Raw genomic sequence first — 25,814 nt, forward strand, 5'->3', positions numbered from 1 at the left:
ATGACTCTTTTATGCAAGATAAGCTAATGAGCAGGTGTGTTAATAGAGCAATGCTGTTATAAACAGCTTCTACCCCTTTATTCTTTATTCTGTAAAGAGTCCAAAATAGTCTTTTTGTCTTAACAAGATTCTCACAGCTGGTATATTTACTTCTTTTCTTATATAAGATGTGTTACTTTACACATTTATTAACACTTCTGGAAATGTGGACAGCTGCATACTATAAATATAAATACTGCAAAACACGGCAGATTTGAATTGTACTATAAACTAAGTAATTGGTAATTGTCATTTGAAATTAAACTCTTTTTTACTGACAACAAAAAGGAGTTGTTTTATTTAAAGACTGTCTATCCATGGAAATGTTCCAGCAATTCCATACAAATATGAATATATCAGCACAGGTTTATTGAAGGCATGTCCACACATGGTCCACTGTCTAAAATTAATATGTAATATATTTGAGCAAAATATACTACAAAAAAATACAATGAATACAAATACGTACAAAAATGGGTACACACACAAAATAAGAGCATGAGAGATTCAACAACAAAGTTCTGAAGGAGAGAGAAAGTACCTGACCACTCTGTCAAAAAAACAGTTAATGAAATCAAAACCCACTAGATTGCAGTTTTTGGTGCAGTTTAGCAGCATGAAAATGTTCATAGTCAAAACAACTTATGACAGCAAATGATATAAATGATAAGTATTTATATATAACCATCTCCGTGTAATGCAATTATTAACGAAACAAAACAGAACAGGTATCAAGGTGTATTCAGAATAAATTTTCTTAAATCTTTAAACCTAAAAAATGGATTAAATATTTTATTCAACAGGTTTTCAATGAAATGTTGCTAGATAGGGTGCATATGAAATGGAAAGCTTTAATAATATATTATTTTACTTAAACATCTAAATTGCAGGCAACATGCTTTTATAAAAATGAATATATAACTTCTCACCAGACTGAGATTAAATACAGGACATCATACTCACTGTAAATTGGATCTGGCATCCACCCATAATGTAATCTAGGAATGAATGCATCTTGTGGATCTGCAAATAATTTATGATTTTTTTTTAATTGTACTTTGAAGTTTAAGATTTACAGTATTTTGGTGAATTCTATACTCATCCCAACTGGACAGAAATCCATATGGAACCCACATTTCACATAAAAACAAGGCATGAACAAGAACATGCTAAAGAAAACTCGCAAACTGTTCTTTGCTTTTGCAGAGGAGACATTTGGCAAAACTGGTTCAAGTAAATTTATATTGTAAGTAAACATGGCCTAGAACTATTACACACAATAGCAGCTTCATTAAGATCAAGGACTGAGGTTCTCTTTCTGAAGAGACCACACAGCAGGGTGTATCAGTCATTCACTACTTCTGACTCATTTTGCATTGCTCTCTATTAAATAGCCAGCTGCTCATGCATGTTCCATATTGATTTTCAACATTTCCAACCAATTACTGAATCCTAGGTGGGAGGAGATTTGAAGCTCTCTAGAGGAGCTTGCCAAGTGTGCTTTCCAAAGACAAATCCAATCGGGAAGCAACTCAGAAAAGTGGACTCCTATGTTAAATCCACACTCCGCACACTCTTACAGTAGGATACATACTGTATTCTCAATAATATATCACATATGTCACATTTTTATTACTCGCCCACGTACAAATATTCATATCAAACGGTGAAATTAACCTTTTGTTTCCATTAGCCCTTTTATAAACCAGCATATTTTGTAACATTTCAGGTCACAGCCGGATTGATAAACCTAATATAAAGAATGAGAGGGGATTAATAAAACAGATACTGGTTTTACCTTGCACTGATTCAGAATCACAATTCCTGAATTCTTGTAATTCTTCTTCTTCACTTTGTATTTGGGATTTATACACTCCCACTGCATCTAATATAAATCATAAAAAATATAGGAATAAAGCTGTTATCATATTAGAATGTAAAAAAGACAGGTCCTTTTGTAGACTACTTGTGTGTCTATCATAGTACATTACGGCACTTAATTGACACCATAAAATTACATAACATAACAAATCCATCCATTTTTCTAATGAGAAATCCATTGGTAAGACCATCTTGTGAATGTGCATTAAGAGAGATGTTTCTACACAGCTAAATCTGATGCTGAAATTAACGAATTGTTGACATCCGGAAAAGTATGAGCACTCAGAAGGTTTTATCTCATTTATGCTCCTCTCAATGTCTCTATCAGTTGTTTGTTTCACGTACCATTTAAAACATCTTGGCTAAAGTTCTAAAATACACATCTCCTCTCTTCTAAAACTGTATTCGAGATAAACTGCAGAAGTTGTGCTTTGTTTTAAGCCATCCATTCATTTTCTAACTGCTTTATCCAACGCAGGGTTTCTGGGGAGTCAGAGCCTATCCTGGCAAGCAGCAGGCACAGGGTACACCCTGAACAGAGTGCCAATCCTTCACAGGGCATAACAGACACAGACACACACACCCACACCAGGGCCAGTTCTCCCAGAAGCCAATTAGCCCAGCAGCCTGTCTTTGGACTGTGGGAGGAAGCCGGAGCCCAAGACAGATTCATCTCTTTTCAAATGTATTGCTTAGGTTATTGTTATGCAATTTCAGGATCAGAACATAGTAAGGACAGGGCTGTTATCGTTGTAACAACTTATCCTGTTACAAGGACAATGCAACTGTAAGACTCACAATGACCTGCTATACATTTGAAAGGATTATGACTGGTAAAAATCTGACAAAGGTCACCGTGGTCCAAAATCATGGTAAATGAAAAATCTTCCCTAATAATAAAAGTCTAATGCAATTACCTAGCTTTAAAGCCCTTTAAATGAAAAGTTCACACAAGGTACAAAACAGAGCATGGAGGTCTTACTGTCTCACACAATCTGTATTATCTAAGGGGTAAATGTGTTCATGGCACGTCATCTGTTTATGGGACTGGTACACTCATACTTTGTTTGCTGTATTTTTAACTGCACATTTGTCATTTCTGTCATCTAAACCAGAATTACACAGGAAGCCTGATGTAAAATACATGGCAGCCTTCTGCACTCATAGAACTCCTGAACAGCTGGCTAGCAGGACAAACACAAACAGAGCTATGCACACAAAATTAGATGCACATTATTCATCACAGTCTAAGTCTTCCACTTGCCCCAAATGGTGTGATTGTCTCATTAGTGTTATATGCCTCATTGCTTAGAAAGCATTTTGTGACAGTTTGCTTCCTTCTCAAGCACTATTTCCTTTCTTTTATTTAATAATGGAAGACACTCTAGGGTATATTCACAACTCTTATCTTGTGTTAGAATCTACCTCTTTTGCAAGTGAGGTTCACATCTGAAATTCATTTATTTCCCTCATGAATAAAATATTAATGCTGAGTTTCTAGTTTCCAATAGGTATTTTTAAAGAGGAAAGTAATTCTTTAGGTTCCAATCAGCACAGTCTTTGTGGGCAGCTACTCACCATTTTCAATTTCTCTGGTCAGTTTCATTATGCATTTCTCATCTGCCTTAATCATCGAAGGCTATTGATGCCAGTAATGATGAGGTTTCACATACTGTACATTTCAAAATAGTGCAATTACTCACAAGCAGCTACTAAATTATTTCTTCATAATCCAAAAAGGAGTACAAGTTATCTCTTTCAGCTTTCCTGAAACATGGGAAATTTTGGCACCTTGAAAATATTTGTGACTTGTTCATCTTAGCATGCATTTGTGATTCTTAATGCAGGAACAAGCAACACGTCCCTGGTTAAAGCTGGATTTCTAAGAAAACCTGTGGACTTGTGATGTGAATTCGGTGATCTAATCTATCATTTAAAGGCTGACTTCACAGAAATATTTAAATAATTAAGCATGATTGTAAATCCCTCAGACAATTGGGACAGACATTTGCCATTTACAGCTGATAAAATGGACAGACTGGTGCCAATGGTCATTAAGCTGCTAGTTATGTGGTATGTTGGTTTTCAGATTTTATTTATTCCTTTCTTCTAACATCACAGGAAAGAGGAAACTAAAAAGTGACACTAAAGCGGCTGAGTTGATTTACATGCTCTCTGGTAAGCAAGAACAACTTCTATTATAGAGGCTGCTAAAGAAATATCCATCTCATCTGAGTCAATCAACAGCCAGGAGTGTAGTTAGAGATCTTAATGCCCTTCATCTGAAAGCAATCAGAAATCTGAGATTTTCCCATTGCCTTCAACTCAGCTTCACAAGTCTACCCCTCCATTTTCTACCCGCTTTATCCCGATCAGGGTCACAGGGGAGCAGGAGCCTATCCTGCCAAGCAGGGGGCGCAAGACGGGGTACACCCCAGATGTGATGCCAGGCCACCACAGGGCACACGCAGACACACACACACCAGGGCCAGTTCTCTCAGAAGCCAGTTAACCTACAGTCCCTGGTTAAAGGTACTGAATGCCTGTGGACTGGGGGTGGAGAACGCACACACTCCAGGCAGACAGTACCACCGGTCTGGAATTGAACCCGGGTCCTCAGCGCTGTGAGACAGCAGTGCAGGCCACCGCACCACTGCGCTGCCCCGCGACACAAATCCATTTCTGCTTTTTAACACCTGCACTTGGTAAACGTGTTTAAATAGTCCGCAGACATTTTCTTCCAAGACAAACAATAATGTCTAAATCCTAATTAACACCCAACCATTTGCAATAATCACTCAACCCAATATAAAGTTGTGGTGAGCCCGAGTCCAACCCAGTAGAAAATGGGCTCAAGGCAAGATACACCCTGGACAGGATCATTGACCTTTTTTTTTTTAACTTATTGACGTAGAAATCACAATTACATTTATACACGCACATTTAGAAAAGACCACACTATCATTTTCCCCCCCTTTTGTATCATGTTTATGCAGGGTGTGAAGCCTTGAGATGCACTAACCACAAAAAAGATGCTTGACAACACAAAAGAAAAAAAATAAAATTAAATAATGTTAAACGGCCCAACGAAAGTGAAGAGATTGCCTCTGTGCTCATAATGGACACATAATCTACATATATATTTTCTCATCTCTTCACAACACAGCCTACACCTAATAATGCCAAGTAGATTACAAGATATCTGAGAGAATCTGTACAGCGTACGCTCTGTATCTACACCTTATGTGTGATGGATAAGGAGAGTGACCAGCCACAGAGTCAGATGAAGAGGGGCCTCTTCATTTCACTCCCCTGTCTGCACGTTTCAGTGAAGCTGTAACACTGGGAGGAAGAACATTAAATAAAAGATCCTGCCCTCACATCCGTACAAACGCATTCGTAAAATGGATGTATTGGCTTATTATTTCATCCCTTGTATAACAGGTAAATCCAACACTCTACTGTCTCCGGTAGCAGCCTTACAAGGCTGTGAATAATGTGGGGAAAAGGGTTGAGGCTGAAGTGACGTGACTGCAGCTCTCAGAATGAAGCGCTGACTGACTGACCCTTTGCTCACTGTGCCTGTCAGGGCACTTCACGAGATAAAAAAAGAATAGACAGCACTTCAAGTGACCCCTCTCTCTGTGTTTTCTCTTCGTCATGCAGTTAATTTAAAATCAATTAAATTAGCAATGCGGCTGAAAACGACATGCACATTAGAGACTGAAGGATCAGCAGTAATCAGACGGACTAAACTCATAAAGAAGTTTCACGTGTGATGTAAATTTATAAATTATAGGATGGTTGTGTAGCGTCATTCTTACTCAACATGGTTTAATCTGTTCCCTAAAATAAAAAAAAATCAGACATGATATTCTGAGGCATCTTTTCAAAAATGCAATTTTAAACTTCTGTACTTCAATAAGGATGTTAATTGATGTTGCAGTGGTATTCTGGCACTGTCTAATCTATCTGAACACAGTAGATTTTCTTAGGCCAGCTGTAAATGAAACACTAAAAGTGAAAATACTACTGTGTTTTACGAAGTGGAAATAAACAGATAATAAACAATAATAAAGTGAAAACACTGCTGTGGTCATTTGAATGTGAAACCTTTACAGCAAAAGAAGGGAGTTTTCACCAGGGACTGGCGCAGAGAGGCGAAGACCACACTACCTGTCTGCCATCCATGGCCCCTCGCATTTCCTTGAAGGTGGTGTGATATTCTCCTATGAAGTCGTGCTTCCCGTTCGAATCCCAGTCCCAGACAATGCACTGCAGAAGAGGAGCAGAAAGGTTACCAGTGTGCCATCCGGCTCCTCTGAAGGCTGCTATCTTACTGACCCAAATCTCTGAAGCACCCATTTCTGTAGGGACCCAAGGCACTGATTTCTGCATCGAGGCACCCGAGACTCTCTGGGGAAGAGGTGCCTTCTGCTACCATCATCACCTCGGCATTTCCACAAGCCTTTCATCGGCGAACATAATTAATCTCCATCTTTTAATCAAGCGCCCTGAAGATGATGAAGTTCCCTCATAATCTCCTCTCTTCTCAAGAGATTCAGTAATTTAACAAATTGAATGTACGGTATTACTTCTAAAACTGGGCACCAGACCATGCTACTGATTTTAAATAAATACTAGAGCAGGTTTCCAGAAGTCAGATTCAAATGAAACGTGAATAAAGTGAGAACATACGATTGTGCTAATTAAAATGTTAGGATTTTTAATGTAATATTAATACAATTTGCCAGAAGTGATATTTAGGTTCGGTATTACAGCCAAGATAAAAAGGATCACACATCTGAATTGCTCTAAGTAAATTCTGTCTCAGTTAGCAGATATCGTTCTTTTTTAATTTAAAATTAATTTTGTACCAAAACTTTGTGTTCAATAAACAGCTTCTTTTGTTTCAAGTGTATTGTCAGCTTTTGGAATGCAAAGATAGATTCACTAAATGTTACACAAATTTCATGAGATTCTACACCACATTTTCAAATTTTGTACTCTGAGGAAAAAAAAACAGTTAGGGTAAATACAAGTGGAGGGATACAGCATGGAGTCACGTATGGAGATTGTGTATGAGAGCTGTAGAATACAGAATGAACAGCACAAGATTGTTATTTATTCCTTGTCAGTTCTTCAAAAGCCTAATATTTGGCTGATGCCACTTTTTAATCCTACACTTATGAATACTGTTGTTCAGTATTGATGCCATTGTGCACTGATTAAGATTTTGTTTTCTGACGGCGAGATATTCTGCAATTTTTGGAGCATCATGAAAGGCAAATTCCTCGTTTCTTTGCGTCTGCACCAAGGGACTATAAAATGCCAGTTTGTTGAAGGAGACTCTTGATTCTAGAGAAGATTCTGCATGTCTAGCTGCATTGCTTTTTAAGAGCAAGCTGATTAGACAGGAAAAAAACAGGATGTTAACTTTAAAAAATGGATGTATAGCATCTTCCAGGCTCCCCATGACCCTAAATATCCCAAACATGATATATCTAGTTCAGCTCAAAGACCTTTATTGTAACCTTAATAATTGCTTTCCCAAGACACCATCTTCCCCAATGCTAGACCACAGTGCATAAGCTTTTAGAAGCCATTACATGCATTATTTATAATGCCAATGCAATTTGCTTCACGTCTAAAAAGTAAGAAACAATTTATGATGCATTTTAAAATGTATAAAGATGTGAAATGAAGTACAACGGTGTTAAATATACATATATCCCAAATGTCTGTTTTTCTGAAGTGCACCACACAAACCTTCAATAACAATGGTCAATTTCGGTGTTATTTAAGACAATTCATTTGAATGTAGATTACCTTTTGTTGACATTTTAACTTCCATTGCAAGTCTGTAATTGTTTCTGGTAGTAACACTTCACAATAAGTGTTTATTCATGATTAATTCATGAGCATTAGAGTAAGTGATACAAACAGATCATGAATACATTTGGACTTTAGTGTGTGCTTCATATTAAGTCCACTGGAAATCCTTGTTTTAATTTATATGTAATTATTTAAATATGCATATACATATAATACCATTTAAGCTTATAAAAGCATGTTTCCATTAGTATTTTTTTCTTTCACTTGTATTTTATTGTATTATTGGTTCAATTAACGACTTGACCAGCATTCACAGCTTCTATTGCTAGGAGGGTTTGTGAATTCTTTGAGGACAACAAAAATTATTCAGCCAATTCAGTGTACAATTCATATTGTGAAGGACAATTTACAGTCTTTAGTGTTTATAAACCCTGGCATACAGCACTGCAAGCCTCTTCATAATGACTTGCAAATAAGGAGCCTTTCTGTATAACAATCAGCCACTAATGCTGATCCTGTATCTTTGGGGACAGGAACAACAGCTGCAGATGAAAAAGCAAAGTATACTGTGCCAGTAAGAGCAAGACAATTAAAAACCACCATAAAGTGTACTAACACACTCTAGGACAACTGCCCATGTGCAGTTTCTCTTCGCATACTCAGGCACAACATGAAAGTGCACCTTCTGATCCATCTTTTACAATATGACAATTAACACCACATAGACAATTTATGGCGAGGCCCTGGTGTTGTTGCTTAAGGTTATCGTTTAACAAGGCTTTTTTTTTCCCATTTGCACCCAGTTGTACAGTATGCATATTATGTTTTCTGGGACAAGCTTTTTGGATTTATAGCACTGAAAATGTTGAAAGCAAAAGTAAATGTGTATGAATTGATGAAAAGCACATAACATGTAACAGCCTGCAGTCTCATATTTAAAAATTAAACGTATTGCAGAAAATCTATGTTTTGACCTTGTACACTATGACTGGCTGCCATGCAAGCAATTGGAAAGTGAGGTGCTGGTGGCAGCACTGTACACTGATAAGTGTGCTGGGACTCCTGAGTAGAGAATATCACAGCCTAGATGTGATGAGTCCATCCAGTCATCCACTTTCTCAGGGCTTCTTTCAGTTCAGGGTCACGAGGGAGCTGGAACCTATCCGGCAAGCAGCAGGCACAAGGCAGGATACAGGCGCTACTAGAAACAACCTACTAGAACAGGGCTTTTCTTCTCGGTTAGCATCAGCAGCTAGAGGAGCAGAGAGGGGCTCTAGCTGATCAGGCTATATAATCAAACACACAGCCCGGAACGATGACCCCAGTTTACTGCAGACAGAGAACCAGCAGAGTCTGCCTGCAGTAGCAGAGCCCCCGAACCCAGCCCTTGCGATTCGGGAGCAGGAGGTCAGGAGTCTGCTACTCCAACAGCACAGCAGGAAGACGGCTGGTGTCCGCAGTGACTCTTAAGTGCTGCTCTGACCTGCTCACCCCTGTTTCTGCTGACATGTTTAATAGGTCTCTTGAGAGCAGTAAAATGCTACTACATGTTTTAAATTGGCAGTGAGTATTCCGGCGCCTGCAAAATCTAAGGTGCCTATCATCCCTGAATGATGGCAGGCCCGGGGCCCTAACCCAAGTTATCATGAAGGTTTCTGAGCGACTGGTTTGCAACCAGCTCTCCAGTGGTGAGCTGAACTCTTACCAGTGCAGTTACAGGGCTCACAGGTCCATAGAGGATGCAGGTTTTTCTTTACTTGAGGCCCCTGCCACCTATGCATAGGTCCTGTTTTTCAACAACATATCAGCATTTAATACGATTGTGCCTCTAAAGCTGTCGGATAAACATGAGGCGCTGGGCATTAGCCAGTCCCTGTGCTGTTGGATCTTAGATTTTCTATCTGACAGGAAGCAGGTGGTTAAGATGGGTAACACACTTTCTAAGACTATGACTCTGAATACTGGTGCCCCCACCCGAAGGCTGTTTCCCGTCACTGGGACAGGTGACTTCACTCGTTACACATGAACGATTATGTCTCTTTTGGATTCTGTTAAAAATAATACTGGCAGATGACACAACATTAGTGGGCTTGATCACTACCACAGATGAAACAGCAGACTGAAGTGTGGTCACTATCCTCTAGGTGGCGTAATGAGAATCATTTGGAGCTCAACACTGGTAAGACCAAAGAGCTGGTGTAGGGGTTTAGGTGATTTACCACCTCTGGAAAGACTGTCCTGGCTCGACTGTCCAGAGTGCTGGAAGGAATTGTGCGCACAGCGTCCAGGATCAGCAGACACGACAGAAAGCGAAGAAGGTGTCCACTGACCCTTCCACACCGCCTCCCTTTGGGGAGTAGGTTTCAAAGCATCACCTGTAGCCCTGCTTGGTTCCGGAACATCCGGCCTTTCTGTCTGCAGCGTCAGGATGCCCATCACAATGTGCAGTGTCGTCACATGACCGCACTCCATTTATACACGAGATGGCCTTCTATTGATGCCCAGTTCTTCCATAAACATAAAGAAATGGATTACAAAAACTTCCGTCCCACTTAAATATAAACATAACCCAATGATAAAGCATTTTTTTTCCCTCTTATTCATCTTTAAGTGACCCCAGAAGCCCTGACAAATGAAATCATACAGTAGTTGGATAACACTCGTGCTATCATTTCTGAAAGGTAGAATGATTAGCATGATAAATCTAAGTAGAAAAAGTAATGGAATTTCAGCAGCATATCCTCCAGCAACCCATATTAGACCTACAAGAAGGACCTTTATCATAACCTTAATAATTTGTTTTCCCAGAATGCCAGATTTCTCCTGCTACACCACTGTGCATATGATCTCAGAATCAATTAAATACATTATTTATACTTTTCTTTCTGTCTGAAGGGCAAGGAACAGTTTACAATGTATTTCAACATTAATAATATTTATTTCACAGTTTCAAAAAATGTGAAGTGAGGTACAATTGTAGGATTATTTAGGGTCATAAATCAAGACAGCGTTTCTGTCACATCTATAGAAAAACTGATCCGTGGCTTTTCAGTCTTCTGTGGAAATGTCATTTATCTTACTTTCAAAGGATCTTCCAGAGAAAGTTGTGGTCCTCAAATTAGTATTTTTTCTGTAACATCTATTCCATTTATCCTTTTAATGTAATATCACCTGTTATTACTGTATGTATAAAAGGATAAAGCACCTTTCCTAATTAGTTTACATGAGTTTCCACAGGACTTAATATATTCGTGCAGTGGATTAAGGGCTGTTCATTTAGAAACGTTTTTGACAAGACACGAAGCATTATGGTGCCTGGTCCTGCCTGAGACATGAATGCATGTCAGTCAAAAGGAACGAGTGCAGCCGTACTGCAGATTATCAAGCAAAAATTAGAACATATTGGATTTTATCTTGGCTTGGAGAATTTTGCAGTAATAGCGACTTGCCAGCAAAGGGGCTGGAGAATAAATTTAAGAAGCAGCTTTTCTAAAGAAAAATCCCTTGCTACTGCTCACAGAAATATTCACAAAAATTATCTGGGCAAAAACAAAACAAAACCAAAAAGGACTACATACGTTCCTATATAATATCTAACTTATACTTTACGAATACTGTAAATATAATGCCTGTTGATATATGCTTCTTTACAAATGTTAGGAGATTCTCAACAACCTTCTTGATAATAATACATCGACTTAACAGATAAGTTGTCTTGTGTTCTTTCAGTAGCTACTGTACATTCAATACATTTAACATAGTTCTTACATAATAGGAAGTTTCACTTATCAGACTATTAAATATCTATATACTATCAAAGTATTAAATAGAAAAAGTAAATATATTTCTTTTATTAAGGCAACGACTCTGTCCTGCGTAGTGCTTTTCTTAGTAAGATATTTAGACCAGAATACAGTTTGAAATAGACCTTGTCTAAGAGCCAAAAATGTGTCAAAGTTTTCCACAGTGTTTTGTAAATAAAGGTATTGTCAGCTGATGTATCGTTTTAAAGGTCTTGTGGTTAAGGTTTTTAATTGTTTACATTGGTTGTGTGAGATACAGGCCGGCTGCCAGGGTATCATAAGTAACACAAGCCACGGAGGGGAATTGTTGAAACAACGAAAACAGAACAGAAAGCGAACTGCTCATCCTTCAGTATTTCAGTGTAGTATTTGAAAATTATGTTCTATGTATATTTAGAGGAGCACAGCTGTCAACTATGTGTTCAAGCTGTTGCTGATAATCAAATTTGAAATGAAATAAAGATAAAAATGTGAAAAAACAGACCTCTTTTTAGCTGACCTCTCTTTGCTTCATATACACTACCAAATTAAATACCAAATGGTGTAATTCGGTTATTGACCTCCTAGACGCTTTCAGGGGAAGCCAATCACCGTCCCTTGTCCTTGTGGGATCCTTTTTACATGTTCTGGGAATGTCCAGAGCTTTTCCAACTAATCTGAATAAGGATATTCCTTGCTCTCTCCCCGAGCACGGTGTGCCAAAGGTGAAGTGGACGAGCAGTGGGGGCTGAGAACACTGCACCTGGGGCTGGCAGACACGTCCCCTTGTTGTCTCGTTCTGCTTACAGCTCCACTGGGGGAACCCTGGAGGGGCTCCATCAAATCACACCTTGTTTTGACAGTGGTAGATCGAAAACCAATAAAGGGGGTTCCAGTTCGGATTATAACCAATTCCCAGTCTTAGGAACGGACGTCAGTAACCGCTCACCGTGAGTGAAAGACCGAGAGGATGCAGTCTAATCGTGAGGAAGTATAACTACTGTTACAGTGATTTTCCCTGGCGAGGAAGAATCACGCTTTTCTGACTTGACTGCTGTCTTACAGATGGAGACCGACTGATAAGACCTTAGGAAAGAAAGGACACCAAAATAAGGATGCAGAACCAAACTACACTAACATATTAGATACATTTTTATATAATTACAGTCGGATTTCACTTCAGTTCGAAAGGTGCCTTGTGTGTAGCTCTGTCTTACACAAGATCAGATAAATAGGTTTCAGTCCTGGGCATCTACACTATTTGCAGCAATTAACTGCATTCCATCCACAGCTCCCAGGCTGAATCTCAGTACTAATGTGACTCCGGGGAATGACATTTCTGCTGAAGCTCTGTTGGGGTTTAGGGCTGCCTTTGTAGGCTGCACCATTTCATCTGTTTCCAGCAGAATGTGCTGGCCAGCCCATTGAAGTCCAGCCAAGATGTGTCTGGGCGCAATATGTGGTTCCTGAGCAAGTTAAAGTCCATGGATTTCTCTTTGGCACTGGCTCCTGACGACAGCGCTGGCTGGCACTAATCCTGCGAGGTCTAGGGAGGGTTTTTGAAGCTGCGCTGAGCACACTGGAATTCAATTTGCAAACACATCGTTCCAATGCAACACACCAGGGCAGGTGTCATAACTCTAAGTAATTTCTTTGGCATGTGGACTTGGCAGAGATCATAAACAGTTTCTCTTTGCATACTGACGTCTTGCAATAGGTACAGCCTTGGACTTCACTGGTCACAACTTTCGACAAACACGACATTCCCAACAAAAAAGCTAAGTTTTGAACTCCTGTTTTCTCCTTTGATTAATCTCAATAGGTAATCTCAAGGCTGCACCCAACAATGTTGAAGTGTTCAACACGCACTCCACACATATAACCAATTGATCTGTGATTTGTGAAGATGCTGTTTTTGAGCAATTCACAGATTTTCCCAACTGTACAGAACAGAGGACAATACCATCTTAAGGTACTGATAAACAGTATTCTATAAATTCATGTTATTCTTAAGGTTTTAAATGTTTATAATTTGCTAAACCAAACTTCTAAAAGCTACTGGATTCTGCAGAGTCAGTTCCCAAGGGGTACTGCAATTGTGATAAACCAGAAGCAGAAGGTAACATTCAGTCTCAACAGATAAGTACAATACAGCACTTGCGAGCTGCGTTATCTTAAACAGCAAGCAGAGCAATTAAGTTTCCAAGCAGAAATGCTTAAATTTCAAAAGGACTGTACAGCAGATGTTATGCACTAAGGGATCAAGAAAGATCTTTATTGATAAATTGCTTGGTTTTATTAATAAATGGTAACATTAAAAATTTGAATCGAAATGAAGTTTAATTGATACGCGTTGTCAAGAATTAATAACTTCCACTGTAAACACAGTGTCAGTGAACATGAAAATATAACACATTGTATTTAAATATTCCGGATTTCATAAAGTTAAATATCCATTGCAATGTTTTAATCATGCAGGACAGATATTTTTAGATTTAGTGCACATCACAATATAAGATTAAATAATGTGTCTTAGTCATGACCTTAATCCTGTCACTTATCTCTTCCTGGGAACTGACAGCTATTTTCTGCTAGTTCTTTTTCCAGACATTTCTGTTAGGAGGCTGCATGTTTTAGTTACATTTTGTATGGACTAAACATAACTGAACTTATTTATCTACAGTAAAACATCATAGACATCTAAGTTAATTTAGATTTTATCCCCCAACCGCGTAAACATCCTACAAAATAGCTGGTTAAGGAGGTGATTTAGCAACGGACACAATAAAACAGCTACTTGGAATGTTCCTAATGTTATTTTTATTCATCAACTATTTTAAGGATTAATATTATAAATATTATTGATCAAATGTATATATTAAATTACAAAATGTATCAATCAATGCAGCTTGGTTTGCTTCTTGGACTTACTTTCACAATGCTTAGTACACCTCTAAACTCTGAATCAATAAACAGCTTAAGGTTGGTCAGCTGCAACAAAGATATTATGTTACAACATGCTAATTAATGAATGATGTTGAATTACACCAATTATGAAGGTATGCTCTGCTTTCTTAACAGTGGTGGCTTTCTAGTGAAGGTACATGAGTCACCCACTTACTTACTGTACCTTATATATTGTATTTACAATACAGAAAATCTCTTTCTTAAGCCTTCAACACACTTTCAAAAGCTCCTACTGCAGGAGGGGATCATAGTAAATGACGTGACCGCTGATACGTTTAGCATGTGCTCAATATATATGCATTGACATACATGAATAATGCAATATGAAAACAAATAATGATGGGTAAGAATATTAAAAATAACATGAAACAAACTGTTCTCTTGTTGTTTTATTATTGAGTTCTCTGATGTTCTTATCCAAATGAGCTTACAGATTTAAAGGTACTTGTCTTTGAACGTTGTCTACAGCTGGGTTTGCGGAGTCACTGCGTTTAAGAAAAGAGCAGTGTCCCCAGCTGGATTTAAAACAGTGTCCTCTATGGCCAGGAGCCCACAGCCCTAATCACGCCTGCACACCGCTGCCTCCAGGCAGAAGGCACAATCTTTATTCTTCACACATTCTACACTGATGAGATGAATATTTCATGAAAGAGTACTGATTTTGCAGATATGAAGACTTTAGTTGATATGAAGTACTTTAGTTGCAACCGATATTCGATTCTAAATAAAGGCTGTTTTATTTAAAAAAAGAAAAATGAGAATACTTCCAAAACTGTCTCTGTAACAACCCACAGATTAACACAAATTGGTCTTTTTCCTTCTCAGTTGATGTCCTGATGTGGTTCGGCCACGTGTTGCTGAATCTGTCTTACCAGATCACTGCAACGCACAAGGACTGTCTGCTAAGTGAGAGTGTTGAGCCCGGCTCCTCTTTTTCCCTGATGAGCTGGAATGGAATTACCCACAGGTTTTATGTAAGGTACCCTCCCTCTCTCACTTATCCCATCACATGACAGGAATCTACTGCATAATAGCTGGAAATGAAATTACTTCTATACTAGAGACCTCCCAAATATGGCCTTTACAATTTCACCAGATGACACCTGAATTCCCCGGCTGAGCAGGGCCGAGGAGGTCCTTGAGTACGAGTGTTACTCTCGTGGCATGCCGAAATGCACCTGAACCCCACACTTTTTTTTTATTGCAGCAAAAGCCATGATTTGAGCATTCCACGCATCTTCAATTTTGTACCACTTATCACCAAGGGAAAGCTCTTGGAATAGATAAATAAAATGTATGTGATCTACCATCAATCCATTATCTGGGTGAGAGAGACTTAAGCCAGGAACTAGTCCAGAATTAAAGTACAAAAGGCAGTACAGAGAACACACATACACACCCACTGAACAGGACACCAGTCTATTGCACAGCCACTGAGAAAGAAACAAATTTGCTAAACCTATTCAACCTAGCCAGCACACTGAACCGGTTCAAAAGCCTTTCCTTCAGATACTGCTGTTGTGCATACATAATATATAAAAGATCATTAAAGCTAAATGACCCAGTAGCCTCAGACACTATCCACAATAACATAGAACAGCGCACTGCCCGGAGAATTACTGGAGATTGATCTGAAGAAAACAATTCCTGACCTGATACTCTGCTAATGGTATCATGAAACACATCGGCCTTCCTGGGGATTGCTTTGTCGAATAGCTATTGAGCAGTGAGGAAAAAAAAGAGACGTTTCCAAATGTGACAAGCATGCTGCACGTTCTGTGGTAGAAGCGAAGTTAAAAATCACACCTGAAAGAATTCGGACAATGTGAAATATACCATGAATATCTCCATCCTCACATTGGGGTGTAAGATTGGATTAAGGAAAGGGTACTTCTGATGAGAGCAGTAAGACAGCGGGGATAATAAAACCTAAAAGAATCTATATTAAAGCCAATTTCATCAGCTGTTTTCAAAATTGTGCTAAGATGATGAATAAACGAGAAGGGCATGAAGTAAGATTTTTCTTTCCAGGGAGCATTTAAAACTACACATTTCCACGCAACTGACTGTCGCACAACACGCAAATACATCCACCCTTAAACAAAGATCTGACGCAATAGATCCCGACTCAGCGTCCCACACCTGCGGCCGTGTCGCTGACCCCATTTCCTGCTGAAAGGGCCACCTGCTGTACGATGGAAAAACTAAAAGGCATTTAGAAGACCTTTGTGGAGCATTTTAAAGATTCAGATACAACAGTAGCGTAAGCAGCCTGCCAGTTCATTGCTAATAATTGCATTGCTGAAGACGTTGCCATCTGTGGAATCTGTATCTTAACAGTGTTTCTTACATAACACTGACTAAGACAATATGAACTTAACTCAAATGTTTAAGAAAATTAAAGCTTTCTGCACCGTTTACTATTCATTTCCACACAGCTGAAGGAAGGCATTTGCCAGAAGTATCCTGTAATAAATGGTTTTCCTCAATCATTTAAACCCTTTGTGTATATCACAGAAATGTATCCAGTGATAAGAGATTTTTTTGCTCATAGACTTCAACAAGTCAAAACGCATTTAGTTCAGTTCAGTGCCTCTGAACACTGCCTTCCTTTTTACTTTACGCTTGTCATTGCTGTATTTCCTTGTGATACAGCTGATCATGGATAATTACATTGCTTTTGCAATCATGTCAACCTCCTGAGAAGTGTGTCAAGTCAAATTAGATATCCTGCGCTACTCTTGCTTTTAAAATAAAAAGGTCCACACTCAAGCCTCATTAGTCTGGAACTTGTTCGGGTCTCTGCACTGTAAGAGAGTGACAGAAAATGTGTGGCTCACCCCTTGTTGGGATGTTAGTCCAGTACAGGGGTACAGTATTACTCCCACCAGTTCTGGGACACTTATTTTTGCAGTTTGGTTAACTGAGGCAAGGTGGGGGGGTTAAGCATCTCGCTCAGGTGTCCATTAACAGTGCTCACTTCAAAAACATTTAACGCCAATCCAGTCCAGAGCACTTGCACTTACCCTGAGATGCCCTTGTTGGTTAAATTGCTGCTGTTTCATTATAACATAATAGATGTGGGAGGACAGAAAAAGCTCCACAGCCATGATGGGGATGCTGGTAGGTTGGGCTCCTGTTGTTTGCAAGCTTTATGTTTCCAACACTGAACAGTATCTGTGCATCGAGCATGCATCGGGCAGGAAAAACTCACAATCATAAGTATTCGTGGTGCATAAAACAGAGGAGTGGGGTAGGAAAAATTCTTTAAGATGGGAACAATTTTATTTTGCAAAAATGCCAGAAATCTTAAATCAAATTTTTCAAGTTTGATTTCAATAGCTTCCTGAAAATGAAATAAGAATACATTCATCTCTTGTTTAAACGAGCACTTTACTGAGTAGTACTCGCTAAATTAGCAATAGATACAGTATACTGGCCTATTTCTACTATGAAATGTTGTGATTATGGGCATTATAAATGCACTGTATCACTATAAAAAAAGACAGCTAGATATTCTATCTTATGTGCAGTTATGATTTTATTATTTCTTTGCATAATATTTATTAACTAACTTTTCAAACATGAACTGGCAAAGAAGAGATAAGAAGACCCACCCACACATTAAAAAGAGAGATGGAGGAAACAACAACATCTGCTCTGTGAGAGAAACAGATTTGGATCAAGGCACTCATCGCTTTTCTGTGGTCCAATTACAGAATGAGGTTTCAGATGTATAAAAAGATAAAACTTTTGTTATCAGAGACTGATAGGAGATTGATAGTAAAATTGAAGACAATATTGCAATTTCATGGCACAACAGCAGAACTAATTGAGCTTTGAAAGTGATTAAAAAGTTAGAAACGCATGCAGAAATTTTATATCTGACCTTTAGACTTCTCACCTTTAGTTTACGGTCATGATCTCCACTGCACAGGGAGTTCAAAGATACTTTGAAGGTTTTCCAAAGCGGATTAAGGTTGTTCATAACAGTCTGCCGAAAAATGAAGCACATTAGACATACAGAAGAAACATCTCTTTAGTTTAGATATTCACTAACCTCACAATGTACTTTCCACAGGCTGCCACATGCGCAAACATCTTAGCTGGATGCAATGCTTGTATAAAACAGCACCCATCAAACTTTATTTGAACTGTGTGTACTTTCGTGAAGTTGAAAAAAAGAAATTAAAAATTCAGAAAGGACAATTAAAAGTATTATCAGCCTATACCCATGTCTTACGTAGAGGCCGATGCTCATGTTTCATCCATTGCAACTTGAAGTATTTAAAGTTAGGGGCCTGTCATAAAATAGCAGTGCTCCTCCAGAACAGACAGACGTGACCAGGGCCATTGAACCTGTCACTGACTCATCATGAGGCTTTAATAACCCTGAATGATCAAAGCTGCCGACTTAACGAATACTCAGCTGTTTCTTCCCAAATCACTTCACACCTCTCAGCACTGATTAATTTGTACTTGGAGGGACACAGTTCCTGAAGGATTGCGGTTGAATTTCAAGGCTCTGTTGCTGATTGATAGTACTTCAACTTTACTCATTGTTTTGCTCGCTTGAATTATGACAAAGCAAACAACTCAGATGACTCACTTCTGTGTTTTTAATCCACCCGAATTCTGAATTTCTGGCACTGACCCCTTTCTCATGTCACAATAAGCAAGATAGAACGTCAACACAAATATCAGGGATATATAAACTATTATTCATAATATGTATTCTTAAGGTAAAATAGAACTTCTTCCAGGTAATTTAAAAGGTATAGAGATTTACTTCAGTGAATGAATACACAATCGTTCAGAGGACTTGCAGTTACAAAAAGCCTGCAAAAATTTCCAGAGCTGGAATATTTCATTAAAGACCTAAAAAAGTGTGATGGTCACAGATCTAAAAAATGCACATACTAAAAAAAAAACTGTAAAGATTCTTAACCGATTTGGAAGATTTGATCGTTATCATTTGGTTGGCTTCGTGCAACAGCCTCTATTACAGGTAAGTGAATTATTTAAAACGAAAAAATCAATTTCAGAACACATTTTTTAAAAATCCAAGGTAAATGAAAATAACCTGCCAGGAAGACACGTATTGTGGGCTAAATCCACTGAAAAACTCCAAGGGTTATAATGGGGTTATAAATGCATAGCATAGGATGTCTAAGGGGTCTAAAAATATATCCCAGCATGTTGCTACGACTGTTCAAGAAACATTTTTCTTTTTATTATTCACATTCTGACACTCGGCTGTTTTCAAGACGTCAGCTCATATGCAACTGTATGTTAGACCAGGAGTGAGTCCCCTGTAGGACTGCTGTCTGTACCCATATAAAACCTGCAGCTTGGCATACACAGTAAAACGCACTCTTCGGAGACAGCTGGGAAAGTTTCCTATTTTGTAAAGAGAAACAGGCTTATATCACAGTGGTCCTGAATTTAAAATGTTAATATTGTGCATCTAAACCATCTCTTTTAAACTCTCTAATTTTCACTTTTCTCAAGGTGTAAATTAATAATAATAAACTGGGAAATGTAAATATCCCTGGGTGACCAATCATCCATGTTCAAAAAGTTATCTGAATGATCCACTACAGTGTCCACAACCTCACCTCAGTTCTGTGTACAAGCTGCTGAGTGGCATCGTCATTTATTCTGAATATTTCCAGAAACGGATCAGACTTGCTGAAAAAATCCTGGAGAAATAAAAGAAAGCGAGGCATTGCGAATATATAAAACACATTAAGACAGGTGCCAAGAAGTTACTGCTGATGGATAAATAGCACCGCGGCTTTGGCTGGTTGATATGGCTCCTGCAGGGCTCTTTTGAATTCTGTATCGTACAATATAACATGTCTTACAATGTTACCACCCAATTATTCAACGTTGTATCTTATACTGACAATAAATTGAATAGGAAAATCTTTACCGAGACATCAAAGAATCAGTTGTGACTGTTGATTTTTTAAATTCTATTAAAATACTCAAAGAAGTACGCAACAGGCACATTGTTTTTGATTCCCGAATCTTGCTCTGAATTTATTCAAATGTCTTCTATTAATAGCAACCACAGATACATTGTATAAAGTGCTAAGTTACTCAATCGTTATAGTACTGTACACTGTCTCTTCAAAAAAAAATCTCAACCTCACACCACAAATTTCATAATATTTCTTCAAAAATATCGCTGATACCGAAGTACAGTATGATATCAATTTGCCTATTCTGTTCATTTGTCTTAACCAGAACCTACTACGCCTTTTGATATGGATGTGATATACAGAGGCTGTCAATGGATCAGTTTATGAACTCTGCCATTTCTCTCTGTTTATATTACTCCGTTGAATTATTCATGTTATTGCTGTGGAATGTATTGTATAATATAAAGTAAGCTTTGCTTCCTAATCACTTCCACACAAGAGCCATGCTTCTTTTGTCACTTACACTTTACGTGACAATTTTATTTGAAATCCATAAGGGATGACCTCTTATTTCTGTGTACACTGAAGTGTAAATCAGACAATACTTATATTGAATAATTGAAAGGTTTCTGCATTCCAAATTATCATCAGTGTGTATTATGGGGGGGGAAAGGCAGTAAAATGAGAACAGGCACATCCAAAGCTGGACTTCTTTCATTTTCAGTCCTGAAAATTCCCATTTGCTTTAACGGAAAAGGAACTCAACACAGCAAAATATTTTCCACTGCCTTTTCTTATAACTGCGTGGAGCATGTAGGACAGTAAGTGCAAACAAGGGTGAAAGCAGACTCGTGACCATGCAGGATCACAGTCCTTATTCTATCGCTGCATTTAATTCATCATTTAATTAATGTAATTCCATATAATCCAGAAAAGACGGAGATTAATTACCTGACCTGGCGCACTCACAGAATGAAACAAATTAAATCAAAAGGTATTTTGAAAACATTTGTCCAACTTTGCAAGCAAAACTTAAAATCTTGTTGATCTGTGCACTGCTGGAAATACAGATTGCTTTCTTGCAGATGTACACCAACAGCAGAGGTCTCCCCTTTCACTTAGTGTTCTTAGCATACAGGTGTTTCTATAATGTGTTATCTTTAGTTCATGAAATGAAGGGTAATGTGCTATAGAAATGTAATAATGGACACCTTACTAGTATAATGCTTACTGATATAGTAGCAACCCTACCTAAAGGAAGAGGAGACACGTTTATTTTGCCACTCTGGCTCAATCTCAGATTCAGATTCAGACTTGAACCTGGCAATGACCCAAATCATGCATCCAACTGAACAACAAAGACTGCACACAGATCAAATGTCCTCAACAGACCATCTCAACCCCCAGACCTCAATCCAGTCAAACGGCTGTGGTCTGAACTCAAGAAGGCAGTGGCTCTGTGGCTGAGGATCTACGCCTGTGGCTGGGAGGCTGCCGGTTCGAATCCCGCGGCCGGCAGAGGAATCCTACTCTGTTGGACCCTGAGAAAGGCCTTTAACCCCAGCTGCTCCAGGGGCGCCGTATAAATGTCTGTCCCTGCGCTCTGACCCCCAGCTTCTGTCTGTGTGTCTCATGGAGAGCAAGCTGGGGTATGCGAAAAGACAAATTTCTAATACAAGAAATTGTATATGGCCAATAAAGTGGATCTTATCTTGCTCCTGTTCCATCAGGGATATGAATATCTCTGCATGGCACGATCTACTGTACATTAACTGTTGGTGCCATACTTCAAGAAAATGTTTATATGATACATAACTGTATTTTCTGTTAGTTCTGGATAGCTTTAAGAGAAAGGAATAAAAATGTATTCTAGCAGCTACTTCATTGAAGCTGATTACATTGCATAACATGATATACAGCAGCAATGCCTGCAGAGTAACCTGCAGTTCTTTGAAAGGATGCTGCCATAAAATTACAGATCAAAACCAGTAATCTAGCAGCTGTTGGTAAATATCATCTTCTCTCCGTGTGTCTCTTTCAAAGTCAGGATGCATCGCCTGATAAATGTCAGCAATTTATTACCAAAATGAAGCGTCTGCAAACTTTTAGTTTAGGAACCCAGAAAAACACAGATTTTCAGCTATTAGAGATCATTGATATAATCACAGGCTTGCCACGATGCTAATCTCTCTTGCACTGCTTTGCTCTCTGATGATGTATTTGTTCTAGCATAAAATAATACTGTTTTGAATTTATCTCCCTAAAAATCTGCAAAAACTTAATACCTTTACTGTAGGTATATTTCAAGAAGTGTCTATCTCGGACCAAACAGAAGACTGAATATTCTCTTCACTGTTCTTCATCATAAAACAGTGAGTGATGAAAGCATTAAATGATCCATTTAAGTCCTGTACTTACTCTTCTAGATATCATTACACAACTGAACACCTGAAAAACTGTACAAAGGAAAGTGTTTTCAACCAAAGGACTTTTCAAGAACAGAAAAGGTTTGGAGGAATGAATAAGGCACAAAATGAAAATATGCATGATGTCTCTACGTAAGCAATCATGAGCAGCAATATTTTGAATACAGTATATGTTTAATTTAAAGAATCTTATCTGTTATCGTGTGCTTAATTAAATCTATAGCTACAGAGAATTCAGTTTCCCTAGCCACCCTTTATAAGTGTTTGTGTGATACTTGGGGGTGGATTTTTGTATTAAATTATATTTGTAGGCACTTCAGTACAGTTTTTTTTACAGTTATTAAGATGCAGAATGATCTCTTACCTTGTCATCCAATTTCCTTGCACTAAATGAAAGCTCAACATAGTCGTCATTTCCAGATAACTCTTCCGCAATTACCTAAATGAGTAAACAAATAGTTTCATTTTTCAGTCTTTTTTATTACCTTTATGTTTCGTGTCTTGCCCCAGCTGGGTGTTTAGCTGCAGGTTTCTCTAAAAGGATTTGTGATAAACTGTATCATAGCTCACAGAAAAATCAATTCAAAGTGAAGAGAAACGGCAGCAACGACAAAAGACAATCAGAAAAAAAACCTTTTGACCCATACCTGAAAAATACATTTGTGAATGTCATGTAGTTCAAGAATTAGTGCACATTAATTTTGTTTCAGCATCAGAAGGCGTCTCCAGATAATAACCTGTAAAACTGAAGTAATATCTCACATAGTCTACCTACAACTGTGAAGTTCTATTAACAGGGGTGCAAAAAACTTTTCTCATTTGGTCACAGACTATATACATCCTTAATTGAGATGCATATCTGATGTGCACAGAACTATTAGGGAATTGTCGCTTCTGTGTAAAGTATCATGTAATATCTGAACAGGTAATTATATTGGAGCTGTGGACTCTTGATTTGAAGGTTACAGATAAGAGCAAGCCATAGCGCATTTGAATCTAAAGAAGGAATCCACTCATCCTCGGCTCAAAGCATGTAAAAGAGACTGACATATTCCATTAATAATGATTGATCCGATTGAGCACTGCCTCAGCAAGAAAGCAGTACTTCAAGATCAGCCAGCAGAGTCTGCATGAACCAGCGTGTCAGATGTCTTGAAAGATGAGGGGGATCATGAGTTCTGCCTGTTTGAAAGTGATTCCAGCTATCACATTTTATGACTCATTAACTATTGCTGCACTACACCATATTCAATTCAATACATATGTCTGCAATCCCATTAGAATTTTGTTTTTTAATAAGCATCATACCTTGTGCTTTATGCCCAATTCTACATTTCTTATCAATGCTAAGATTCTTTTTTGAAATATCAACAGCAGCACAAAAAGGAGGCACAGAACATGGTCAGTTGCTTCTATGGTTGTTTATCACAGAGACCAAACTTGTGAGAATGTGCTGAAAGTTATTCATGGTCCGATCACTCAAGAGAACAACCAACGCCATATCCTGCATATCTGACTTGGACCTCTTCTCACAAAATGCATCCTCTCTGCACTTTAATTTGCATTTTCAAATGACATCTTCAACTCTCGCCGTATGCAAAGTTGTTTCACAACATCTTAAAATAAGCATTACATTTCCAAGCACCTGTGAGCAAGTCCTTCTGCCCACAAAACCCAAACACAGGTTCTGGGGCTCCCTCCCCTTTAGGAGTCTCACAAGAGGTGCAAAGCACATACAGCCTGCAGCTGGCACTTCAATCTGTGATTAGATTGGTACCTTAATATTTTTAGTGGAGATGATAAGAGCCATATACCTCATATTTGTTAGGTATACGTTTATATTTGTTGCTTTAATCAAAAGCATAATTGAATATTCTGAAAAAGGAAGGACTAAGCAATATACTCCTGTTATTTACATATATTCGTGTTGTATTTTTACATAACGCCTACTTCTCTTTCTGAACTATAAACCATTTCAACCAGCTGGCAGCTCACCTGCATTCTTTGCGATGAGAATGTTTCCTCTGCACGTCAGGCTCATTGTAATGCATAAGACAGGAAAACGGTCTGGAGAGCTGAATATTAGCAAGCTGATTTTTTTTTCACTGAAATTGTTTTCTGTAGAAGTTTGCATGATTATGCAAATAGCCAGGGATTGTCATTAGCATTCCCGGTTTCCCAAAATATGACTATGAAATGTAGCATGCATTCATAAACATTGCTCAAAGGACATTAATCATTCTACATTTGTCTAATATAGCCATGTTTAAATAATGAATAGAGAATCGATATAATAATGGGATTATACATTTCAACTATGATTATAATCTACAGCAATAAAAACTAAAATATTTCTGTTATTTAAGAATGTGGAATAAGATCTCCAAGGACATGCAGTTATTTCTGCATGTGTCTGTTGTTTGATATGTCCCAATGAGGAAAAAACTCTGAATAAACAGTGGCCTTACCGTTATTGAAGATTTCCCTGCTGTGTTTCCATGTTTAAGCAATGATTTTGAAAGTTTTCTCTGGGACACAATCTGTTAAGAGAAAAGACCAAGCAATAAGTATTTGACATTGCTTTTTCCCCAATGTAATTTTTGAAGTGCTGTAGGAGAAGGTTACAAAATTAAGAGGTTCAGAATAATAAATGCTACAATTTCAACAGAAAACGAAATGGAAACATATTTCTATTCTGTATGTATATTTTACACTTTCTTCCACATTATTTGAATCAGAAAACTAGGACTTTCTCTGAGAAAAATGCAAATATTAATACTTTATCTCATTAAAAATCATTTCCATTCCACTATTTATTATCTCCTTATTTAGTTATTTTAGTTTGGATCGACTATAACCCTAATAAAACACATTCAAAACCTATGAAACCTAGTTAATTGAATTAGAAACAAATTAAATTAAATAGTAAATGTATTCATTCAAACAATATGACCAGC

General features: G+C 38.1%; 1 protein-coding gene across 7 annotated transcripts in view; it reads right to left on the minus strand.

The window, feature by feature from the left end:
• The window catches only part of LOC148651616 (copine-4), a 100,710-nt gene that overhangs the window by 19,350 nt on the left and 55,546 nt on the right, over nucleotides 1-25,814 (minus strand). For 6 of the 7 annotated variants that reach the window (XM_088602177.1, XM_088602176.1, XM_088602175.1 and 3 more), the window contains 7 exons: nucleotides 25,326-25,397; nucleotides 23,222-23,296; nucleotides 20,123-20,206; nucleotides 18,409-18,498; nucleotides 6,097-6,195; nucleotides 1,838-1,924; nucleotides 1,003-1,062 (listed from right to left, as the gene is read on the minus strand). In XM_088602177.1, the coding sequence (XP_088458303.1) occupies nucleotides 1,003-1,062; nucleotides 1,838-1,924; nucleotides 6,097-6,195; nucleotides 18,409-18,498; nucleotides 20,123-20,206; nucleotides 23,222-23,296; nucleotides 25,326-25,397 (567 nt within the window). The remainder of the gene's footprint in view (nucleotides 1-1,002; nucleotides 1,063-1,837; nucleotides 1,925-6,096; nucleotides 6,196-18,408; nucleotides 18,499-20,122; nucleotides 20,207-23,221; nucleotides 23,297-25,325; nucleotides 25,398-25,814) is intronic. The other variant, XM_088602179.1, reaches the window with a different exon arrangement.

Source organism: Lepisosteus platostomus, chromosome 12, assembly GCF_059453375.1.
Source record: "Lepisosteus platostomus isolate fLepPlt1 chromosome 12, fLepPlt1.hap1, whole genome shotgun sequence".
NCBI lineage: Eukaryota > Metazoa > Chordata > Actinopteri > Semionotiformes > Lepisosteidae > Lepisosteus > Lepisosteus platostomus.